At 51.7% G+C, this 19460-nt stretch overlaps 1 protein-coding gene across 1 annotated transcript; it reads left to right on the top strand.

The window, feature by feature from the left end:
• Positions 1 to 3525: 3525 nt before the first annotated feature.
• Positions 3526 to 11831, top strand: CXCL14 (C-X-C motif chemokine ligand 14). Its single transcript, XM_035014175.1, has 4 exons — positions 3526 to 3771; positions 3939 to 4044; positions 7646 to 7759; positions 10693 to 11831. Exons 1-4 carry the CDS (start codon positions 3708 to 3710, stop codon positions 10706 to 10708), a joined length of 300 nt encoding a protein of 99 aa, XP_034870066.1. The 5' UTR covers positions 3526 to 3707; the 3' UTR covers positions 10709 to 11831.
• Positions 11832 to 19460: the final 7629 nt, after the last annotated feature.

Here is a 19460-nt window from a genome sequence, read left to right as displayed (position 1 = left end):
ACACACACACACACACACACACACACACACCAGATTGTGCTCCAAAGGGCAGGATATGTGTGTGGTCCTTCACTGCACTCCAGGGATCCCCTTCAATCAGGCAGTGTTGCTGTGCAGAGAACTGCCTCCCCATATCCACCTCACCCTGCCTCATCCACCTGCTCAAAGACCCCCCACGTGAGCTCAGTAGAGAGTCTGCACCCTAAAGGCAAGTCAAAGGTTGAAACCCCCTCTGTCTCAGTTGAGCGGCATCACCCACAGACAGGTTGGCAGCAGAAGGCCCCCATCCTCTCCTGTACCAGTGACCCTGAAAGAACTCACACAAACAGGAGTGAGCTCTGCTTGCAGAAACACATGGCTATATTTTAGGGCAGCTGGGTGGCACAGTCAGTTAAGCATCCGACTCTTGGTTTTGGCTCAGGTTGTGATCTCAGGGTCTTGAGAGCCAGCCCTGCACTGGGGTCCACGCTCAGTGTAGAGTCTGCCTAAGACCCTCTCTCCCTCTCCCTCTCCCCCTCCCCCCTGCGTGTGCTGTCTCTCTCTCTCTCAAATAAATAAATAAATAAATCGTAAAAAACAAAACAAAACAAAACACATGGCCGTATTTTGCAAACCAAAGATGAGCATACATAGACTAAGGAATACAACTAGGGACAAAACACTAGATTGTCTGACCTCTGGTCTCACCCTGGAAGTTGGGAAACTGGCCCATATTTTTAGGGCCAACCACTTTCTCCTATAAAAGCTCAGTGCCCGTGATCCCGGATGCTGTTAGATCCTACTTAACTAATCAGCACTGTTAATTAAAAAAAAATCGATTTCACATGTTCTGAGAAAGCTTAGTAGGTAAGAAATCCTTTTTGCAGAATAAAATGCATTATATTTTTTAAAGGGCAATTTGTATTAAAAGCCTTAAAATGGACATAACCCATGGCCCAGTGATTCTGAGACATGATCGATTTTTAAAGGGCCCCAAAATTGAGCTACAAGAATATCTGTCACACAGCACTGCTTCTGAAATAATATGGTGGAAAACAATCTACATGTCTAGCAGAGAGTAATTACTTAAAGTAATTATGACACATCTGTACAGTGGAATATGCTGCATCCAAAATACTAAAACAATACACAGCACTTATTGAGCACTTACTCTGTGATAGGGACTGCATTAAAAGCTTTGCAGACACCATCTTATTTAATTCTCCCTAAGCTGTAAGTACCATTGTCATCACCACCTCCCAGATTAGAAAATCAATATTGAAAAGAATTAAATCATTTGCCCCAGGTCACACAGCTAGTAGCAGGATTCACACCCAGGCAGTGTGACATGGAGACACCAAGTTCTCAGGCATGATGCTCTATGACTTCATACGACGCTATTAAAAAGAGACTGGAGAGGGGCACCTGGGTGGCTCAGTTGGTTAAGCGACTGCCTTCGGCTCAGGTCATGATCCTGGAGTCCCGGGATTGAGTCCCACATCAGGCTCCCTGCTCGGCAGGGAATCTGCTTCTCCCTCTAACCCTCCCCCGTCTCATGTACTCTCGCTCTCTCAAATAAATAAATAAATCTTTAAAAAAAAAAAAAAAAGAGACTGGAGAAGCAAAACCAGTCATATGGGAGAATGTTGATGATATGGTGATAGGTAAAACAAGCGGGTTATTGAATAGGACACACACACTGATCACATTTGTGCAAATGAATGCAAGCAAAGACACAGGGTTTGAAAAGATAACACTGTTGGCACCTTGGTGTAGACCTCTGAGTGGGTGGAAGTGTGTGTGTGTGTTTTTTTTATGTTTTCTTCTGCTTGTGTTTTCTGATTTTTCTGTGACAAATGTTTTGGTTTTGTACTAAGAAAAATTTTCAGAAGATTAGAAATTTTAAAAATTAATGCTAATGCCAAAAAAATCACTCCCTTGCACTCATCTGCATAAACCCAAATGTCCAGCTGTTGGCCTTGCTTTAAGTATAGATACAACTGCATGCATAGGACTCAGGAAATGGCCTGAAGCCAGCTCACGAGCTCTGGCAGGCTCTTCATGGCCAAGCATCCTCTCAAGGCAGCCAAGGTTTCAAACTGGCAAGAGACAGTACACATTTTCCTACTCTGCCCCCAGCATCCTGCCCTCCCCATCCCCCCAGGACCCTCTCTGGGTATTTGCACCCCCAGAGAGTTAGTGAGCTGACAGCACAGAGCTGTGTGAGCTGGAAGAACCTGGCAGCTTCTGCCCTGGCTTCAGCTGTGGCCTGGGAGCCAAGCCCAGGGACCCTTGGAGCCTGAGACTCTCCATCCCCTGTCGCTGAGTCTAAGAAGGAAGCACTTCCCCAAGTGCCTGAGGGAGGCAGGACAGCCCAGAGACTGGCGCCCCAGAGCTGCAACCACATATACCAGGGCCCCTCCTGGCCTAGCCACCTGCTTCCTGGCCACATGATCTTACCCACGTTATTTCTTCTTCTGAGTCTGTGTCCATACCCATCAAATAAGGAATTAAAACACCAACTTAGAAAAGGACTTATAAGAATCAAAAGGATACATATTAAAATACATCCTATAATGATACCAGTGAGTAACATTTCCTGGGCACCAGCTATGGGACAGGCACTCTGTTGAACACTTTATAAGTCTGATCTTACACAGCTCTCACAGCCACCCGATGACAGGCACAGGAGGCAAAATGAAGCCTTAAAGTAGTGAAGTCACTTGCACTTTTAAGTAATCGAGCAGGACTTTCTGTTGCCATGCCTTGGCCCACACCACTCCACCACAGAGCTTGGCATATGTGGGGAACATGGACTTTGTCCAGATGGTTACCACTGCCATGTCTGCCTACTGGGCAGAGGCTTTAGAGAATGGTATGACAATGAGGAACCCCTGGCTTCCCCCCCACCACCACCAGGCAGCTCACACAGCCACACACCACTTTAGGAAGCCTTCCTGTCAGAGCGACCAAATCTCCCTCACACCCACCCTTGCAGGCAGCCCCAGCCGCCACAGGCAATGGCTTTGCTGCTGAACAACCTATGGCAACCTCCCTCCAGACCTGGCCTTGTGCTCTGGCCACCAAGGCTGCTGGCCCAGCAAGGACAACTCACGCCCTAGGAGTCAGGCCTGCTGGCACCCACACCTAGCACCTGCTCCAAAACCCTTTCAGTCTCAGAAGATCTGGGCCGCGGGCCTGGGGCTCTCAGCCGGCCCGACTGGCCAGAGGGAACCACACGATCGGAAAAGCAGGACCCTTAAGCAGCCTCTCAAGCGTCCGGTACAGCCCGGGCACCGGCGGTGGGCGCGGGCTAGAGTCCGGGTGTGCAAGCGTGCGCGCAGAAGTGAGAGGGCAGCCGGTGTGAGGGTGCTTGTGCACGCGTGGCTCCGAGGGAGAGCCGCTGTGATCACGGTCCCGGGGCGGGGAAGGTCTCCTCCCCCCACCTCGCTGAGAAATCTCAGTGAGTCACCGAGTGGTTCTGCATATTAATGAGCTCGCTGCGGCGAGGGCAGGAGCGGATTTAAAAAGGGGCCCGGGCGGGAGGAGGGAGGCTGCGGAGAGCGCGCGGAGCGGAGCGCAGAAGCGCAGCGCGGCAGCCGAGGCACCCACCGACGGGCGCAGCGGGAGCGAGCGGAGCCGGGAGGCGCGCTCCGGGCAGAGAGAGCCGAGCCGGCCGGGCGCCCTCCCCAGTCCCTGTTCCCGCGCCCTGCGCCCCTCCGGCCAGCATGAGGCTCCTGTCGGCTGCGCTGCTCCTGCTGCTCCTGGCGCTGTGCGCCGCACGCGTGGACGGTGAGTGCCCGGGAGGTCCCTCGTCGCCGCCCCGTGCCGTGATGGGGCACCCAGGCGCCAACTGCTGGGCTTCCCGGGACCCTGGAGGTTCTGGGTGGGCACCGAGGGAGGTCGGGGGCAGGAGATCCCGCGCGCGGCTGAACGGCACCCCGCGCCCTCTCTTGCAGGGTCCAAATGCAAGTGCTCGCGAAAGGGACCCAAGATTCGCTACAGCGACGTGAAGAAGCTGGAAATGAAGCCAAAGTACCCGCACTGCGAGGAGAAGATGGTTATGTGAGTTCTGGCTCCTCACCGTGAGCGTGTGCGCGCTGCTCTTAACCCGGTGCTGGGGCACAGCTTGGGGCTGGATCGGGCGGGCTAACAAACATTCCTCTGTGCCTCTGGCAAGGCCTTGGACCAGCCTTTGTAATTGCCCAGCGAGTCCTTGGGACGCTGGCGCGACAGTGTGAAAGAGAGTTTGGAAAGAGGGTCACTGTCGGGTGCTCTGGAAACAGCCCTCTGGGAGTTCACCCTTGCTAAGATTCAAATGGGCAGCCTAGGTGCTTGCACTGCCCACCTTTCTGGGATGATCAAGGGTTAAGTGGCTCCCGTTGTGCCAACTTTAGAAAATCCGGATTGAGAGCACTCAAAACACACCCAGAACTATTGTACTTGCACCCAAACTGGGAGGCGTGCTGCCTTCCTGTTACTGGAGAGAGAATAAAAACAAATGTCTTTAAGTCCTCAGACCCTCCTTTCAGAGCCTTTTTCTGATCAGGGGACCACAGACGGTCAGTTTTTGGCTTCTAGCGATTTCATTTTGGGACTGATCCTTGATCTTCCCCACCGGCTGGACTCTCGTGGGTCCCTGAGCCTGAGCAGTGCTGTGCAAAGTGTTCTGCTGGGGTTAACGTGCCATGCGGCTGGAGCCCTGCTTAGTGGGGATGCGAGGAATATTTTAAAAACTGGGGCAGAGTGAGAGAACACTGAGTTTCCTTGCTCCTCTGCCTTCCCAATTAACCACTTGAGTCCAGTACCACTGTTTCCCCATCAATACGCACTTGGCCAGGAAGGAAGCCCTTGGCAAAGCAGCTACCAAATATCTGCCACGGACCGTTGGCCCCTCTTCCCCTCCCCCAGCAACAGGACACACTTAATTCTCAGTCTGGGCAAGTGCCTTCTGTCTGCTGGACCTACTGGCCCAAAGGCCTCCACACACTGTATGCAAAGGCAGCCCCCACCCCCCACTGCCACCTGGGGGCTGCACAGTCAGGTTCAAGTTAGGGGAATTTGCAAAGCCATCAGGCTTGAGCTGAACCCCACTGCCTTTCCGCCCAGGCACTTAAATTAACCTCTTGTCCCTGCCCCCTTGCCTTGCAAACCCAAGTCCCGAAAAACTGCCAGAAAATCCTTTTTGGTGAGGTCCAGGGTTACACAAGCTGAGAGAGGAGTTACAAGCCCCCCACCCCATGGTTCCCAGCTCGGGGGCTGGAGATGACAGGGTCTGCACTCCTCTAAGTGCTGAAAACCACCCCATGCCCCAAGGCAAGGTGTCAAGACCTTTCAGGGAAGGAGAAGCAGGGTATGGGGTGCAGAGCCATCTCCAAAGGACAGAACCCTCAATAAACAGGCTTACTCCTTTTCCTGGCAAAACTTTTTAGAATAGAGAAGAAACTGACAGCAGCGGGCAGATGCGGGAAGGCCTTACGCAGCCTTGTGAAAACTTGTAGTGGCCTCTGGAGGTCCGAACACAGTCAGCGTCTCCAAAACCTGATTCACTCACACCCAGGTCCCCGCCCATCCCTGAAGGGCTAAACACCCTCTCCCGTCCCAAGCTCCTAAGAGTCTCTAGATCAGACAAGGGGCCAGCACTTTTTGCCAAAGCAGGTTTTCAGCACAAAAGCTGAACAAAAGCAAGTTTTGCAGCTCACCCTGAGTCACCCAGAAATCTCTGATGAGGCTGGGGGTGGGGTGGGGAGGGCAGTCAGCTTTGCAAGTGGGAGTTCTTGCACCCGGAGACTCCAGATCTTATAAAGGGCAATTTGTGTCATATGTCCACTGAACTCTTGCCAAAACCCTCGGCACCCAGAACCGCTGAGGAGAGAGGACGCAGGACCCAGAATTTCTGAGTAACTGCTGGGAACAGAAATCCTCATGTCTCCACCCCGCAACCAATTTTCACAGGCCCAATATTGTGACAAGCATTTGAGGACTGTGCTGGGAGGGTCGAGCGTCCTCCCCTGCTGCCCCTCCCTTCAGGACTGGGCATCCTCAGCCTGTACAGTGACCTAACTGAGGAAGGGCTTTGCATCAGGTTTGGCCACATCCTTTCTTTCGGAGGGCAAAAGCAGTATTGTAGACAGAGAGCAGTGGGCTAAATTCCCGCAGAGCAACCAGGTACCGCAGGGAGGAGAAGGAGCACACTCCCCCTGAAGCCTGGCCCTGTGCTGGACACCTAGAAGGAGGGACAGGACCAGGGGAATGACTGGTCTCAAGGAAGGCCAGCGAAGGCAGAGCCCAGTCCACAGGCACTAGCAGAAGATCCACACCTGCTCGAGGAAGCTGAGGCTGTGGTGGGGGCCTTGGAAACTCAGAGCACAGAGAAGGGAAGAGAACAAGTTGCCCAGAAATATTCTGCCCCTATAGTGGTGGCAAGATTCTTTTCTCCCTGTCAACTGGGACAGTCGTTCATGGTGGCCCTGCTCCCATCTAGAACTTGACATGTGCCTTGACACTTTATCTTTGGGAACCTGTGGGGCCCTAGCTGACCTCTCTCCTTCCCTTCTTAATCTTCCCATTCCAGCCCCCAACTGCCCCTCTTTGGCCCCACAGCTCATTCCCCTGCACCCAGTCCACGAACATCCCTTGCTCGTGCTGTGACCTCTCAGGGAATGGCCCCTCTCCCCTTCCACTTTTTCAGGTCCCCTACGTGGTCCCTCATTCTGGAATACCATCCTTCTTCGCCCACCCAGAAGCTTCCTCCTAAATCCTGCCGCCCTAGCTCAGCCCTGGCTGAGAGGGGCGTAGAGGTTCTGGGCAGCAGTCCTGCCTCCCCGTCCAGGCTGGAGCTCACACACTAAGGCTTCTCCTTCCCCCTGGCCATCCCATCTTCCAAATACTAATGACAGTAACTCTTCACTGTGCATCTACCAGGTGCTAGGCATTCTCCATAGATTATATCATCTCATCACCCAATAATCCTAAGAGGTATGTCATATAATTAGACCCATTTTACAGATGGGCAAACTCATTCAGAGTTTACCCAAGGTCCACAGACAGACCTGGGATTCCTACTCTGTATGATTCCACCTGCTTCCCTCCCACACGGCTAGGGCCTCCACTGGCTTGGAACACTGGCTGACGGAGGCCTGAAGGGAGGTCTTACTTTCTGGCCGGAGGCTGAGACAACAGGGACTTCGTGCTCAGGAATCAAAAGGGGCTTCAAGGCCAGCAAGACTTAACTTCAAGATCTGCAATGCCTAGCCCAGGGACAATCTTCAGAGGATCAAGTGGAACTGGGGTTTGAAGGGTCAGACAGAGACCACCTCTCCACCTCTCCATCCCAGGTTCAGAGCAGCTGGAAGAGTCCCCTGAGCTTTGTTCTCCAAGGGAGGCATAAGCCCTGTAAACGACAGCCTCATGGGGGTAGGGACGGGGTAAGGGGACTATCCCAGACTCTAAGGGCTCCAGGGGAAAAGTGAGAGCCTAAGGGGGCACCCAGAAACTCCCCAAGAGCCAGCCAGGCAGTGAGCACATGGGCACGCTCCCATGAAAGGAGGGAGGAGGCCACAGTCTCTCAGTGTCCTGACTGGGACAGACCAGGGCCACCCACAGGCCACACTGAGGGGTTTCATTCAGGTTCCTCAATCCTCCACCCCATGCTGCTCCATTTCAGCATCACCACTAAGAGCGTGTCCAGGTACCGGGGTCAGGAGCACTGCCTGCACCCCAAGCTGCAGAGCACCAAGCGGTTCATCAAATGGTACAACGCCTGGAACGAGAAGCGCAGGTACGGCCCACCTCCTCGCCCCTTCCTTCCCACCTTCCCCCCAGCTCCAGATCCTGGACTCTATCTAGCTCATCAAGCCCCATCTAATGGGGGAACACCCACCACAGTAGCCACAGCAAGCAGATAGCCAGCCCTGCTTATCGAGCCCCACGCGGTAAGGAATTCACCACTTCCCAAAGCAGGCAATTCCTCTCTTGGACAATTGTAAGCATCGAAAATGTAACCTTTTGGGCGCCTGGGTGGCTCAGTTGGTTGGGCGACTGCCTTCGGCTCAGGTCATGATCCTGGAGTCCCTGGATCGAGTCCCGCATCGGGCTCCCTGCTCGGCAGGGAGCCTGCTTCTGCCTCTGACCCTCCCCCCTCTCATGTGCTCTCTCTCTCATTCTCTCTGTCTCATATAAATAAATAAAATCTTTAAAAAAAAAAAGAAAAAAGAAAATGTAACCTTTTGTGAACTAAAGTTTGCACCATGCTAACTTTTTAAGTTGTAGTCTTTTTTTTTTTTTTTTTTAAAGATTTTATTTATTTATTCATGAGAGACACAGAGAGAGAGGCAGAGGGAGAAGCAGGCTCCCAAGGAGCAGGGAGCCCGATGCGGGACTCGATCCCAGGACCCTGGGATCATGACCTGAGCCGAAGGCAGACGCTTAACCATCTGAGCCACCCAGGCGCCCTTAAGTTGTAGTCTTAATTCCTCTTCTTTTTAAAGTAACTTAAGGTCTCCGATCCTCAGTTTCCCTCTGTCAAATGAATGAGCAAGCACCTGGAGTGGCTCTCTGTGATTCTTGTGTGGTAAAACACGACCACTCAAGTAACTGGGGTTTATTAACTGTAACACTGGGTACAACAACACAAGATGATGAGGACAGTGCCTCGCCAGCAACATTCCCTCCCCTCAAAGTGCTGCATGCTCCCTGCTGCCCGGAAAGATGAGAGATTCCCTCCCATGCAGGTGCAGGGAGGGACCTTGGGCTTGACCCTTTAAAATCAGAGCTACTCCTAATCTCAGAGGGCAGCAGCAACCAGATGACCATAGCCGTGAACCAGACCCCTGTCCTCTCTGGGCTCTGTTTCTCCATAATCAGAAAATGACTTTCTATCTCTAATCTCCTGGGGTCCTATGTTTGGCAAGTTCCTGGTTTCCTCATACCACATACAAGAGAGCCTGTCCCAGAGCACACCGACTCCCCACACACTCAGGGCCTGTCTCCACCTGTACCTACCCAGCATGTTCCGAGAAGCGCTTGCGTGCACACACACAGAGGGGACTTCCTCCAGAGCTGCTGCCAGCACCTCATCCTGCAGAGGGGGAAACCAAGGCTAAGTGGAGGTGGGGAGTAACTTCCCTGGGAGCACAGGGCAGGAAGCCAGGCCTCGCAGGGTCACCTTCACCCTGCCTAGAGTGGGTGCCTGAGCTACCCTTCCCATTGTCCCACCCAGCCCTTCCACTGTAAGCTCAGCCCACGACCAGCTCTCCACTGGCTGACACTTGGGCCCAAGCCCAATACCTGAGCCTTCTGTGCTGCCTCCAGAACTGCCTTGTTTGCAGTTGCTTGAAATAGAAACTGATGAGAGTGAGAGATTATTTTCTATAAATCTGCTGGGAATGAAGCCCTCTTTCTGGTCAGGGCAGGTGGCTCACGTGGCAGAAGCAGGACCTGCCCCGTCCACTCTCACTCTCCGGGCCCTGCGTCATCAAAGTGGAACGAGGCTAACCTCGGGGCCCGTCCGGGGAGGGGGTTGAGGACATCTCCACCAGACTGCTGGCAGACACTGAGGCGGTTTGCACACTTTGTCCCTCGGCCCTCCACCTGGGCCCTAGCTCTGATGAAGAGGAGGCAGGCATGGGACAATGCTGCCCTGCTCTTTTGATTGCGGCAAATTCCAATGACGAGAGCATCTCCGTTACCAGGCCTCCCGTCACTTCATTACAAAATGAGCTCGTCCTCTTTCTGGGGAAGCTGAGGCATCCTGGGAGAAGAAGGGGGCAATTCCTTGCCATCCGCCTGTAAAAGGTTGAAAATGTCTCCATGAATGTACAATGGAGAGAAAGGAACTATCTCGAAGTCCCCTTTGCAGAGACAGTGAGAGAATGCTAAATGTAGGGTAGAGGAAGGAGAAGCCAGCCCGGCAGCCCAGGCCCATGGAGCCAGACTAGCAGATCCGCATCTCAGAGCCCCCAGCTTCCAGCTGCCACGGGAAGCAGCGCATCAGGCAGAGCACAATTAGGTGATCCTACTCAGGAATCAGGAAGGAGGCAGAGGAATCTGAGCATGGCCCTGGAACAGCCATGGGGCAGAAGAGAAGGGATTTAAGTACCTAAAGAGAGACAGTCTGGAAGGTGAGGGGGAAAGACCAGCTTGGGAATGCACACAGGGCCACAACCACTAGAGGAAGTGATCTTGAGCCACAGGCCTCCCCGACAGCCCTAGCCCCAGCCCTACTACCACCCTTCAGTCTTCAGGCAGCAGCTTCTAGAACTAGCATTTTTCTGGAGGACATGCATTCTCTGGGCAAAATACAAAGAAAGATGCAATCCTAAATTGAAGGAGGGGCTACCCGTCCTCCCATGTCGCATCCCTGCTCATGCTGCAAACAGACCTCGTTCCCACCACTGACATTCAGTGTTCATAGGGAAAATCTGAAGTCCCCTGTGCCTCAATTTCCTCACATATAGACACGGTTTGCTCCATGGGGCTTTGGGGATTGCAGAGGTGGAGGCTGTTGAGAATGCACAAAGCCAGATTTGGGTAAGCTTTTGTGGTCCGTGTGATGACCTCTGAAGGGTTCCCCACTCCTACCACCACTTCTCCCAAGCTCCAGAATCCCTGGGAGGGGCGCTCCTGAAGACAAGGATGAAGCAGCTTAGCCACTGGCCTGTGGATCGTCTGTTCACATCCTGAACCACTGACATGGGTGTTTTCTCTTCCTAGGGTCTACGAAGAGTAGGGTGAAAAATCCCACATGGAAAAACTTCATACCAGCTGGGAGAGGAGCAAAGGACTCTGCAGATAAAAAAACAAACAAACAAACAAACAAACCTTTTCTTTCTCACAGGCATAAGACACAAATTATATACTGTTACAAAGCACTTTTTACCAAGGGTCAGTTTTTACATTTTATAGCTGTATGCGGAAGGCTTCCAGATGTGAGACCCTTCTCTCGTGCTCCAGACTTTATCACACACTGCTTTTTACCGAAAAGGGGGAAACTTATGCCTTTCCTTTGTAAAAAAAAAAAAAAAAAAAGCTTTTTTTGTATTTGTCCAGACATCACTACATCTGAGCTTTATAAGCGCCTGGGAGGAACCCAGAGCTTGGTTTAAACATTTCATAGCAGCATTGCTCCGTTGCTAATGCAGGAAGCTTCCGCTCAGAGGTCCTGGTGCCTCCACACAGCTGCCATGAGCTCTCCTGGGCTCATGGTTGGTCACAGCCTCAGGGGGACTCCACGGTGGCCCCTGTCACTGGGCAAGCAGAAGCCAATCTCTCTGCATCTGTTCTTTAAGGAATTTGAGTTTGGCTGCCAGAGAAATGTGCTTCATCCCCACCCCAACCCCCCAGTTTATTTTTACATACTCTAGGAAACATTTCCAAGATTCTGGGATGGCAAAGCATAGGGTCCTTAAGGAAGGGGTTGGGTCTTCTCTCCTTCTTGTGAAAGGTTCACTGCTTCAGTACTGAATGCTCTGGAAGCCCGTGAAGTTCCCAACACTGTTAGCAAAACCTGACAAGAAAACTTAAAAATCTACCCAGACACACACAATGCACAGCTACAGACACACATTCTATCAATGATGGAGAACCTTCGGAGCATGTTTCTTTCCCTCGTTGCAACAGAACAGGCAGGACAGAAGCATTCTATCTGTGATTCCCCGCGTAATTCTTCAATGTTAAACAGTGCAGTCCTCTTCTGAAGGCCGAAACAGCCACATGCCCTTTTCTCTGTAAATATTCTCTTAAGAACGCCCCCTCCACACACTGCCCCTTCAGTACATGCCTCATTGTACGGCTGTGTCATATGCTATGCACACGTCAGAAACCATTAGCCTTGCATGCAGGTTTCATATTCTTTCTAAGACAAAAACAAAAGTAATAAAATATATTTGAAATGTACCAAAATTCTAGACTACTGACTTTTTTTCTATTCAGTGAGGCCAGGGTGACAATCAAATGTTTACCACAATGTGAATAAACAGGGACAAATGCACTGGGAAGGAAGGAAAACTGGCATTTCCCAAATACCTATAAATACCGTCACCTTTGTGGAACACCATTACGGTGCTAAAGCAGGAGGCAATTCACATAAAGCACTCAGGACACCAGGGCATGACGAACGACTTGGTAAATGTCAGCACCCCTGATAGTCACAAGAGCAGGCCACTCTGTACTTTGCACAAACCACCCACAGCCCCACATCCCTCTGTACCCAAATCAGCCAGGCCCTGAAATAGGCCTCTCTGTGCCCACCTGTGTCCCCCACATGCCACAGAACTGCCTAAAGGGGCAGCCTCCACCTGTCTGCACTTTTGGTGCACTACCCTAGGAACCAGGAGCCAGACACCCAAGTGCATGTCACTTCTGAGGATGGTTTCCTGATGTGCACAGCTGCCTCGGCCAACACTTACAGGGACACACAGCAAATACCCTGCCTTAGCATGTCCTCAGCAGAATGCTGTGGTAGACCCTTTCCATCATGGCCTCACCTCCTGGCAGTGCCACATGTATTCCTAAGGAAACTAAAGACCAGAGAGGTTAAGAAAGTTGCCCAAGGTCACTCGTCACACTGTTCCAGTAGCTGAGCCTGACAATCTTTCTGCTGAGGAGAGCAGGAGAGAGTGGGCCAGGGCCACATGAGTGCGGGGCTTGGTTCCACCTTTCCCTTCATTACGGAGAAAGAAGGAAGACTGGATAGGGAAGCCCAGACACCAACAGACAGAACAGAGCAGGAGGGCCCCAGGGGGAGGGCGCATACCAAGACAGGGGAGAGCAGAGGCCAGGCCTCTCTCCCTGGGAGCCCTGAACCCTGCCTGGCCCCAGATCAGCACACCATGGGGGCTCACGAGGGAGGGCCACTGTAAGGAAGTCAGCCGAAGGACCCCCACCTCCAGCCTGACAACATAAAGGCATGACAGGATGGGGCCATGAGGTACAGGGTTCACTGTGCTACTCCCCGAGTTTCAGGCTTTACCTTCCACTCATTCTAAACACACCACACACACGTCCTCCCCTTACTCTCTCTATCCCATTTGTGGTTCCAGTACCAGCACCTCCTCTCCAGCCCTGCTGGCCCAGGTGTCCCCTTGGTTTTCTGACCTCCCAAGGCACAGAATGGATTCTTAGCAACAGTAGCAATGTCCCTTTACAGTGTCAGGCACTGAGCTGGGCACTTGCCCTGCCATGCCCCCGACCCCTTCCCTGCCCCACTCTTCCCAAAGGCCTGTCCTGAGCGGGCCGCAGCACTGCACCAGGCTTGACGCCAGGATGGCCACATCCTCGGGGAGCTCTGGCCCAGCTCTGCTGCTCATCTTCTCTGCCCAGCCAAACCCTCTATCACAGAGCTTTTCCTGGTCAGCTTGGATCTTGGGTCAGGACCAGCGACATAACTGCAAGGCCTGGGGCAAAATAAAGATGCAGGGCTCTCTATTCAAAAACTAAGAATGTCAAGATGGCCAGAGCAGAGCATCAGACCTTAGTACAGGGGTCCATGCAACTTACATGCTGCAAGCCCCATGGAGCCAGCCCTCTACCTGGGGTAGCAACCCTAACACCCATCTGGACAGCTCATCCTGGCCCTGAGTTATTATATGACTTGAACGACAATTTAATAGTTTTATTTTAACTTGAACATCCAACAAGATGTGCTCCTAGAAGCCAGGGACGATGTCTTACACTTGTTTGTAAAAACCTCTCAGAACCTATGACAGCACTTGTGAGGTACTCAAACGCTGTGAATTGATCTTAGTCTCAAGGAGCGCCCTGAGAACACACTCTGCACCCACTTACTGAGCCACCATTACGTGCAAAGACCTGCACCAGGCACCATGAGGAACACAGGCGTGGTCACGTGCTGTCCCGTCCTCAAGGGCAGAGTCCACCGTTCATCCACCCAGCCACTGTCTCATGATGAAGCATTTGCTATGCAGAGCACGCTGTGCTGGTTGCTGGTAATGACCTCTCCAGAAACTCCCAGTCTACAAGGGAGTCACAGACTCAGCTGAAATTGCCCACTGATCTAAGCACACCATGCTAGAGGGCTGCACAGCAGACTCCGAGGCCGCTCCAGAGGGGTACCTCACCCAGCCTTGGAGGAAGCAACCCCTGACCAAGACCTCTCTCAACCTGGAGAAGGCTCATGGCAAACTGCAAGTCGTTCTCAGGCAACTATAGGAAGCGCGGACTCCATCCTGGCTCTGACGTGGCCTGTGGTTCCTGTGTCCACTGGTGATGAGACAGGCCAGCAAAGACAGGGAGCACCAGAGCTGGAAAAGTCGGGAAGGCTTAGGGAATTCAGAGGGGCATCAGGAACACCAGCCACGCCCCACCTGAACGTCCGGGGAAACCAGCCACAGCTCCAAACTCTACCCACCGTTTCATGCATGTCTCTTCCTCTCCCTTGTCTCTGCCGGGCCGTCTGGCCTGTCAGTGAGCCGTGGCTGGGGCCAGCCTCCCCAACCTCATGGGCAAGGAAGCCGGCCACAGCTTTCCTAAGCAACCTCCTATACATGGAAGACACCAGCCTGCTCTTAGGAACCTCAGGGTATTTTCCTGTCCTCCTCTTTTTGAAAAGTTGGACAGATATTCTCAGAGGTCACCAAGAAAACAATAAAACCCGCATTTTCTTACTTGTACGGTAACCTCTCCCAGCTTCCTCTTCACCGGACCGCTCTGATATGTGCCAGCAGAGGGCAGCAAGGAGCGGGTGGCACTGCCACCCAGGGCTCTCAAGATCCCCTCACAGTGACAGCAGTAAACCAGTGGTCAGTGTGGCCTGTGAGCCAGACCCTGTGCTGAGGACCTTACCCATCTTATCCCACTGAATCCTGCTGACAACCACAGCAGGGGATTCTATCATTAGCTCCACTTTATGGATAAGAAAACCGAGGCCCAGTGAGGTGGATACACTGCCCACGTTCACAAAGCTACCAGGCGGTACACACACGGGATTTGAACCAGGCTTTAGCTCCCTGAAGTACACACTGTCTCACCGTTCCCGTTGACCTCGGGCCAGCAGGAGACTCTGCCGTGCCCTCACCCGGGGTTTACCTCCTGTTTACTGAAGAGAGATTAATCATCCAGTCAACATGGGCCACACAGAGAGCCAGCCTTAGCCAGGGTTGTCTTGAGTGCGCCTCATTCATCTTTTGGAGGCAGAAGACCGCACCCCCCATGTGCTCCTCCCTTCTCCAGCACGGACCCCACAGAGCGGGCCCGACCACCATGCCATCGCTGCTTGGGCCCACGCCTGGTAGACGCAAATTCTGCTCGAGAAGCAGCAGCTGGAGACTTTACCTGCCACGACCAAATCGCTTCAACAAGCAAGATGACTGTGCCAGCACCCAATTAGACTCAACATTTTAGCTAGAAACAAGGTGAAACCATTTTTGGTTTCAAAAATTAACTCAAAGCTGGATTTGAAAAGAAATCAGCCCCGCTTCATAATGAGAGCTGACATTGTGGGATGAGTAGTAGGCATGTCTAATTGGATGCAAATGAGACTCTCATCTCATAGTCAGTTATTCCCCAGAGCAAAAGGGAAGGTGAAGCAACAGGCTCTTTCTTTCAACCCATTGTTTCGTTAAAGGCAGCCCTCGAACAAGAATCATTCCTAAATTACAAAGGCTTTTGTCCCTTTGAAATAATGGTCTGCAAAGGCAGATTGGAGTTAAGTACACGCATTTGTACAGTCAAAAACATTTTATAAACTGAGAAAATGACGAGAGAAAGAATAACCTTCAATTCCTTGATCGCTGCTAAGATACCAACGCTTCTGATTCCCTGCACTTTGAGGGGCAACAAAGTTTAATAAAAAGCTGTAACCACCTTTTGAGGGCGCCTGGGTGGCTCAGTCGTTAAGTGTCTGCCTTCGGCTCAGGTCATGATCCCAGGGTCCTGGGATCGAGCCCCATGTCAGGCTCCCTGCTCGGCGGGAAGCCTGCTTCTCCCTCTCCCACTCCCCCTGCTTGTGTTCCCTCTCTCGCTATGTCTTTCTCTGTCAAATAAGTTAAAAAAAAAAAAAAAAAAAAGCTGTAACCACCACCACAGACAGTATTTACTGAGTGCTTTCTCAACAAACACTTTTAGCAGTCCCATTTTACAGATGGGGAACTTAAGGCTTAGAAAAGCTGAGTAACTTGTCCGAGCGGTCTTCAGCAGTGTTAAATCTTTGGACACTTCCAGGTAGGATGACCGAATGTCCTGGTTTGCCTGAGACAAGCCTGGTCTTTGATTGTCGTCCCAGTGTAATTATGAAGTGTTTCCTTTTGCTCTCTTAAAAGAGTTCTAGTGTGATTGACTAAAATTGTGATTGCTCCACTTACAGGGCCTGGAAGGAATGTACAGAGGGTTTGGGATTGTGTGGTATCTGAGAAATGTTTAGTCAGTTTCCCCCCTTGAACAACCTACTCCTAAGCTAGCCCAGAATCTTCCTGGGCAATCTCCTGGTTTCTCCTGTTCTGCCCTGGTCTGCCTCCTCTGCTAAATAAAAACTGGAGCTGGCGCCTGTGGACTGATCTCTGGGGAGCAGGCACATGGTACTCTGGAGACCCATCTGTTCAATGAAGACCCAAATCAAAATCCCTATCCCCCTCTCGGTGTCTGTTCACATGAGATTCCCCAGACAATTGGGAGTATCAGATTCTGGTTTCAGGAGAACAAAATCAGCGGAGCAGCTGTACTTCCCAGAGGACTGGGGAAAATCGTTCCTTGACGATGTGGTTGGCATGCACTGCGAGTGGGGGATTAGCTACTTCAGAGGAGTGGTAATGGGATATGGGCCTCTGACATCTTATTCCGATGCACGGATCCTGGGGAGGGCTGAAGCATATCAGGAAGATAGGGGAAACCCTGTAGACCCGAAGGTGCACTCCCTCTCTCCACATCAGTTCTGAGCACATCTCCCTTCCAACTGCCCGCTGCCGGTTTCGGTCAAGTCTGGAGCCCTTTCCTACCACAGGCTGCTGACTTGCTTCCTTCTCTGAGCCTGGAAGGAGCTGCGGTGAGAGACAGGGCAGAGCCCCAAGACTCAGAGTATGCTGGAGCCTCACTTTGCTAAGCCACCTGGAGCTGTGGCAGCTCGGCGGCAGTGCGGGGGTGGGGGGGGCGGTAGCGGTGGTGCACGTGAGTCCTTCAGTCTCACTGACTCAGCTCAGCTGTCCTCTCCATGTTTAGCCCCTGGGCTGGCATCCTGCTCCTGAGGCTGCAGGGTATGTCCAGCTGATGCTCTGCGTGACCTGCTCTGCCCCAGGTCCGTTAGGGGTTCTCTGTACCTCTCCCCTCCCCCATCTATTCAAACAGCCCCTCATGGGATAGATCACAGAAGGGGCCTGGGCCCCAGCTCCATGTTCCAGCCCCAAGTGTCTGCAGAGCTGGGAATGCAGGCTTCGAGCCAGATGGGCCCATTCAAATCCTGGCTCCTCTCCTTAAAAGCTGAGTGACTATGGACAAGTGACTTAATTTCTCCCAAGCCCAACTTTAGAGTTGAGCATTAAATGTCTCAACACAGAAAGTAAAAATTCAATACACAGTTACTTATTATTATTACCATCCTACCTTTAAAATTCCCAACATAACATGACATTTATCAGGCATAAAAAGGTCAGATGTGGGGGCACATATCTACCAAGAAAAGAAACTGGAACCTCAATGAACTTCCATACCTCAGTTAATCACTTATAAAATAGGAATAATAATAATGCTTAGTCTCAAAGAATTTTTTGAAAAACACTAAATGAGAAAATTAAGTAGAATATGTAAAACTTTGTGTGGCACATAATAGGCACACAGAAAATTGGCAGCTAATAACAATAAATTCATGTTAGTCACAGAATGTATTTAACAATTTAGCAAAGACTCTTACATCTGGGGGGAAAAAACACCTTAAAATCTAGTCTCACCTTGTACCCAGTAGCTAAGTTTCTTTAAAGTTATATATTTTTAAACTGCTTTTGGATGCTGGGCACCCCCCCCCCCCCCGCCCCGGAAAAGCTGGTGAATGCAATGCTTCCTTCTCCCTGACAAAAAATGCACAGACTATTTTACAAACAATTTCAGAAGATTCTGGGATTCCCCCAATGTCATCCTCATGAGTCCTTAGATTCTGTGTGAGTAATTCCTGCCTTAGACCATTCCAGATGGGGCATCCAGAGGCTGCTTGAATGCTTCTACTACCAGGAGTCCCCCAATTCATAAAGCAGCTCACTCTGTTGTTGGGGAAACTGCTAGAAAGTTGTACAATTCTTCCTTGAACCAGGATACTAAAAGATGCTTCCTGAGGTCTATCTTTGGAGCAACAGAGAGGTAGCAGGATGCCTTTTCCAGGTGCCAGCCCTTGGCATTTGTGGAAGGCAGGACCCAGGCCGTGACACGTCTGATCCTCTCCACGCTAACCCTGTGCATCCTCTCAGCCATTCTAGGGGACGACTGCCAGGCCCTTTGCCATCCAGGTCACCCTGCCCAAACCACCTCCTGCATGCCTGTGGTTCCTTTCCTCTATCTAGGATATTGTGCTTTTATGAACGCCTCCTAAGTCCCAGCTACTGTTCTTAGCCACCTTATCACATCCATTAGGGCAGGCATCTACCTGATCCCCAAGGCCTCATCATATAAGAGCAGAGTTTCATGCTACACACACTCCCCTCTCCAACCCTGTTTTGGGCCAACTGATCTTATGAACCTAAGTGCACAACTGTACATCTGTCCCAATTAAATCTAGTCTCGCTGATTTCTTCCCTGACACTCTAAACCTTTCAGGAGTGTCTGGAATTCACATTCTATCACCCAGTGTATTAATTCTGTCTCTCAGCTTTGAGACGTTTGCAAATCCCATCCAAGGTAAGGCAATCAGTAAGACTTACACATCTCCCTGTGTTAAGCTCGAGGCGAAGTGCCTTACACATGTTGTCATTAAATTTTCACATCAACTCTGTGAATTAGGCATTGACATCTATACTATCATCCCTGTTTCATAAAACACAACTGAGTCTGATGGAGAGTCTATCACTTGTGTAAGGCCACCCAGGTACCCAAGAGCCACGCCAGGATTTTCACCCAGGCCCGTCCGAGTCACACTATTTTCTACACCGAATGGCATTTTTTCCCGAGGTATGTCCGTCTCTCCACCAAGGCTGTGGGATCTCTGACAATAGTGAATAGGTTTTGTCTCCGGATTCCCAGCCCCGGGCGAGTGCCTGGTGCAGAATAGTTGTCTTATGACTAAGAGGAAAGCAAGGAAAGGGGTCACAGGGCTGAGCCCTGAAGTTCAGGTTCTTCTCTTGGAGCATTTAGTCTACCCTGTGGAACATTCGGATACGTTGATGTCCACGCATGACCAGAAGGTTCCGTGTCCCCAGCCGCCAGGATCGCGCTGGGCTGTGGCATCCATTCACTCACGTCATTGGAAAGCTGACCCAGAACAGTGGCCTCGCATCCCTCCCACACCCCCCTGCACCCGAGCCCAGCCGGGGGCTCTCCCAGCGCGCCCC

This window comes from Mirounga leonina, unplaced genomic scaffold (genome assembly GCF_011800145.1).
Source record: "Mirounga leonina isolate KUSES-001 unplaced genomic scaffold, KU_Mleo_1.0 Mir_168, whole genome shotgun sequence".
NCBI classification, from domain to species: domain Eukaryota; kingdom Metazoa; phylum Chordata; class Mammalia; order Carnivora; family Phocidae; genus Mirounga; species Mirounga leonina.
Note: the sequence above shows the minus strand (reverse complement) of the source record. Positions and strands in the feature narration are given on the sequence as shown.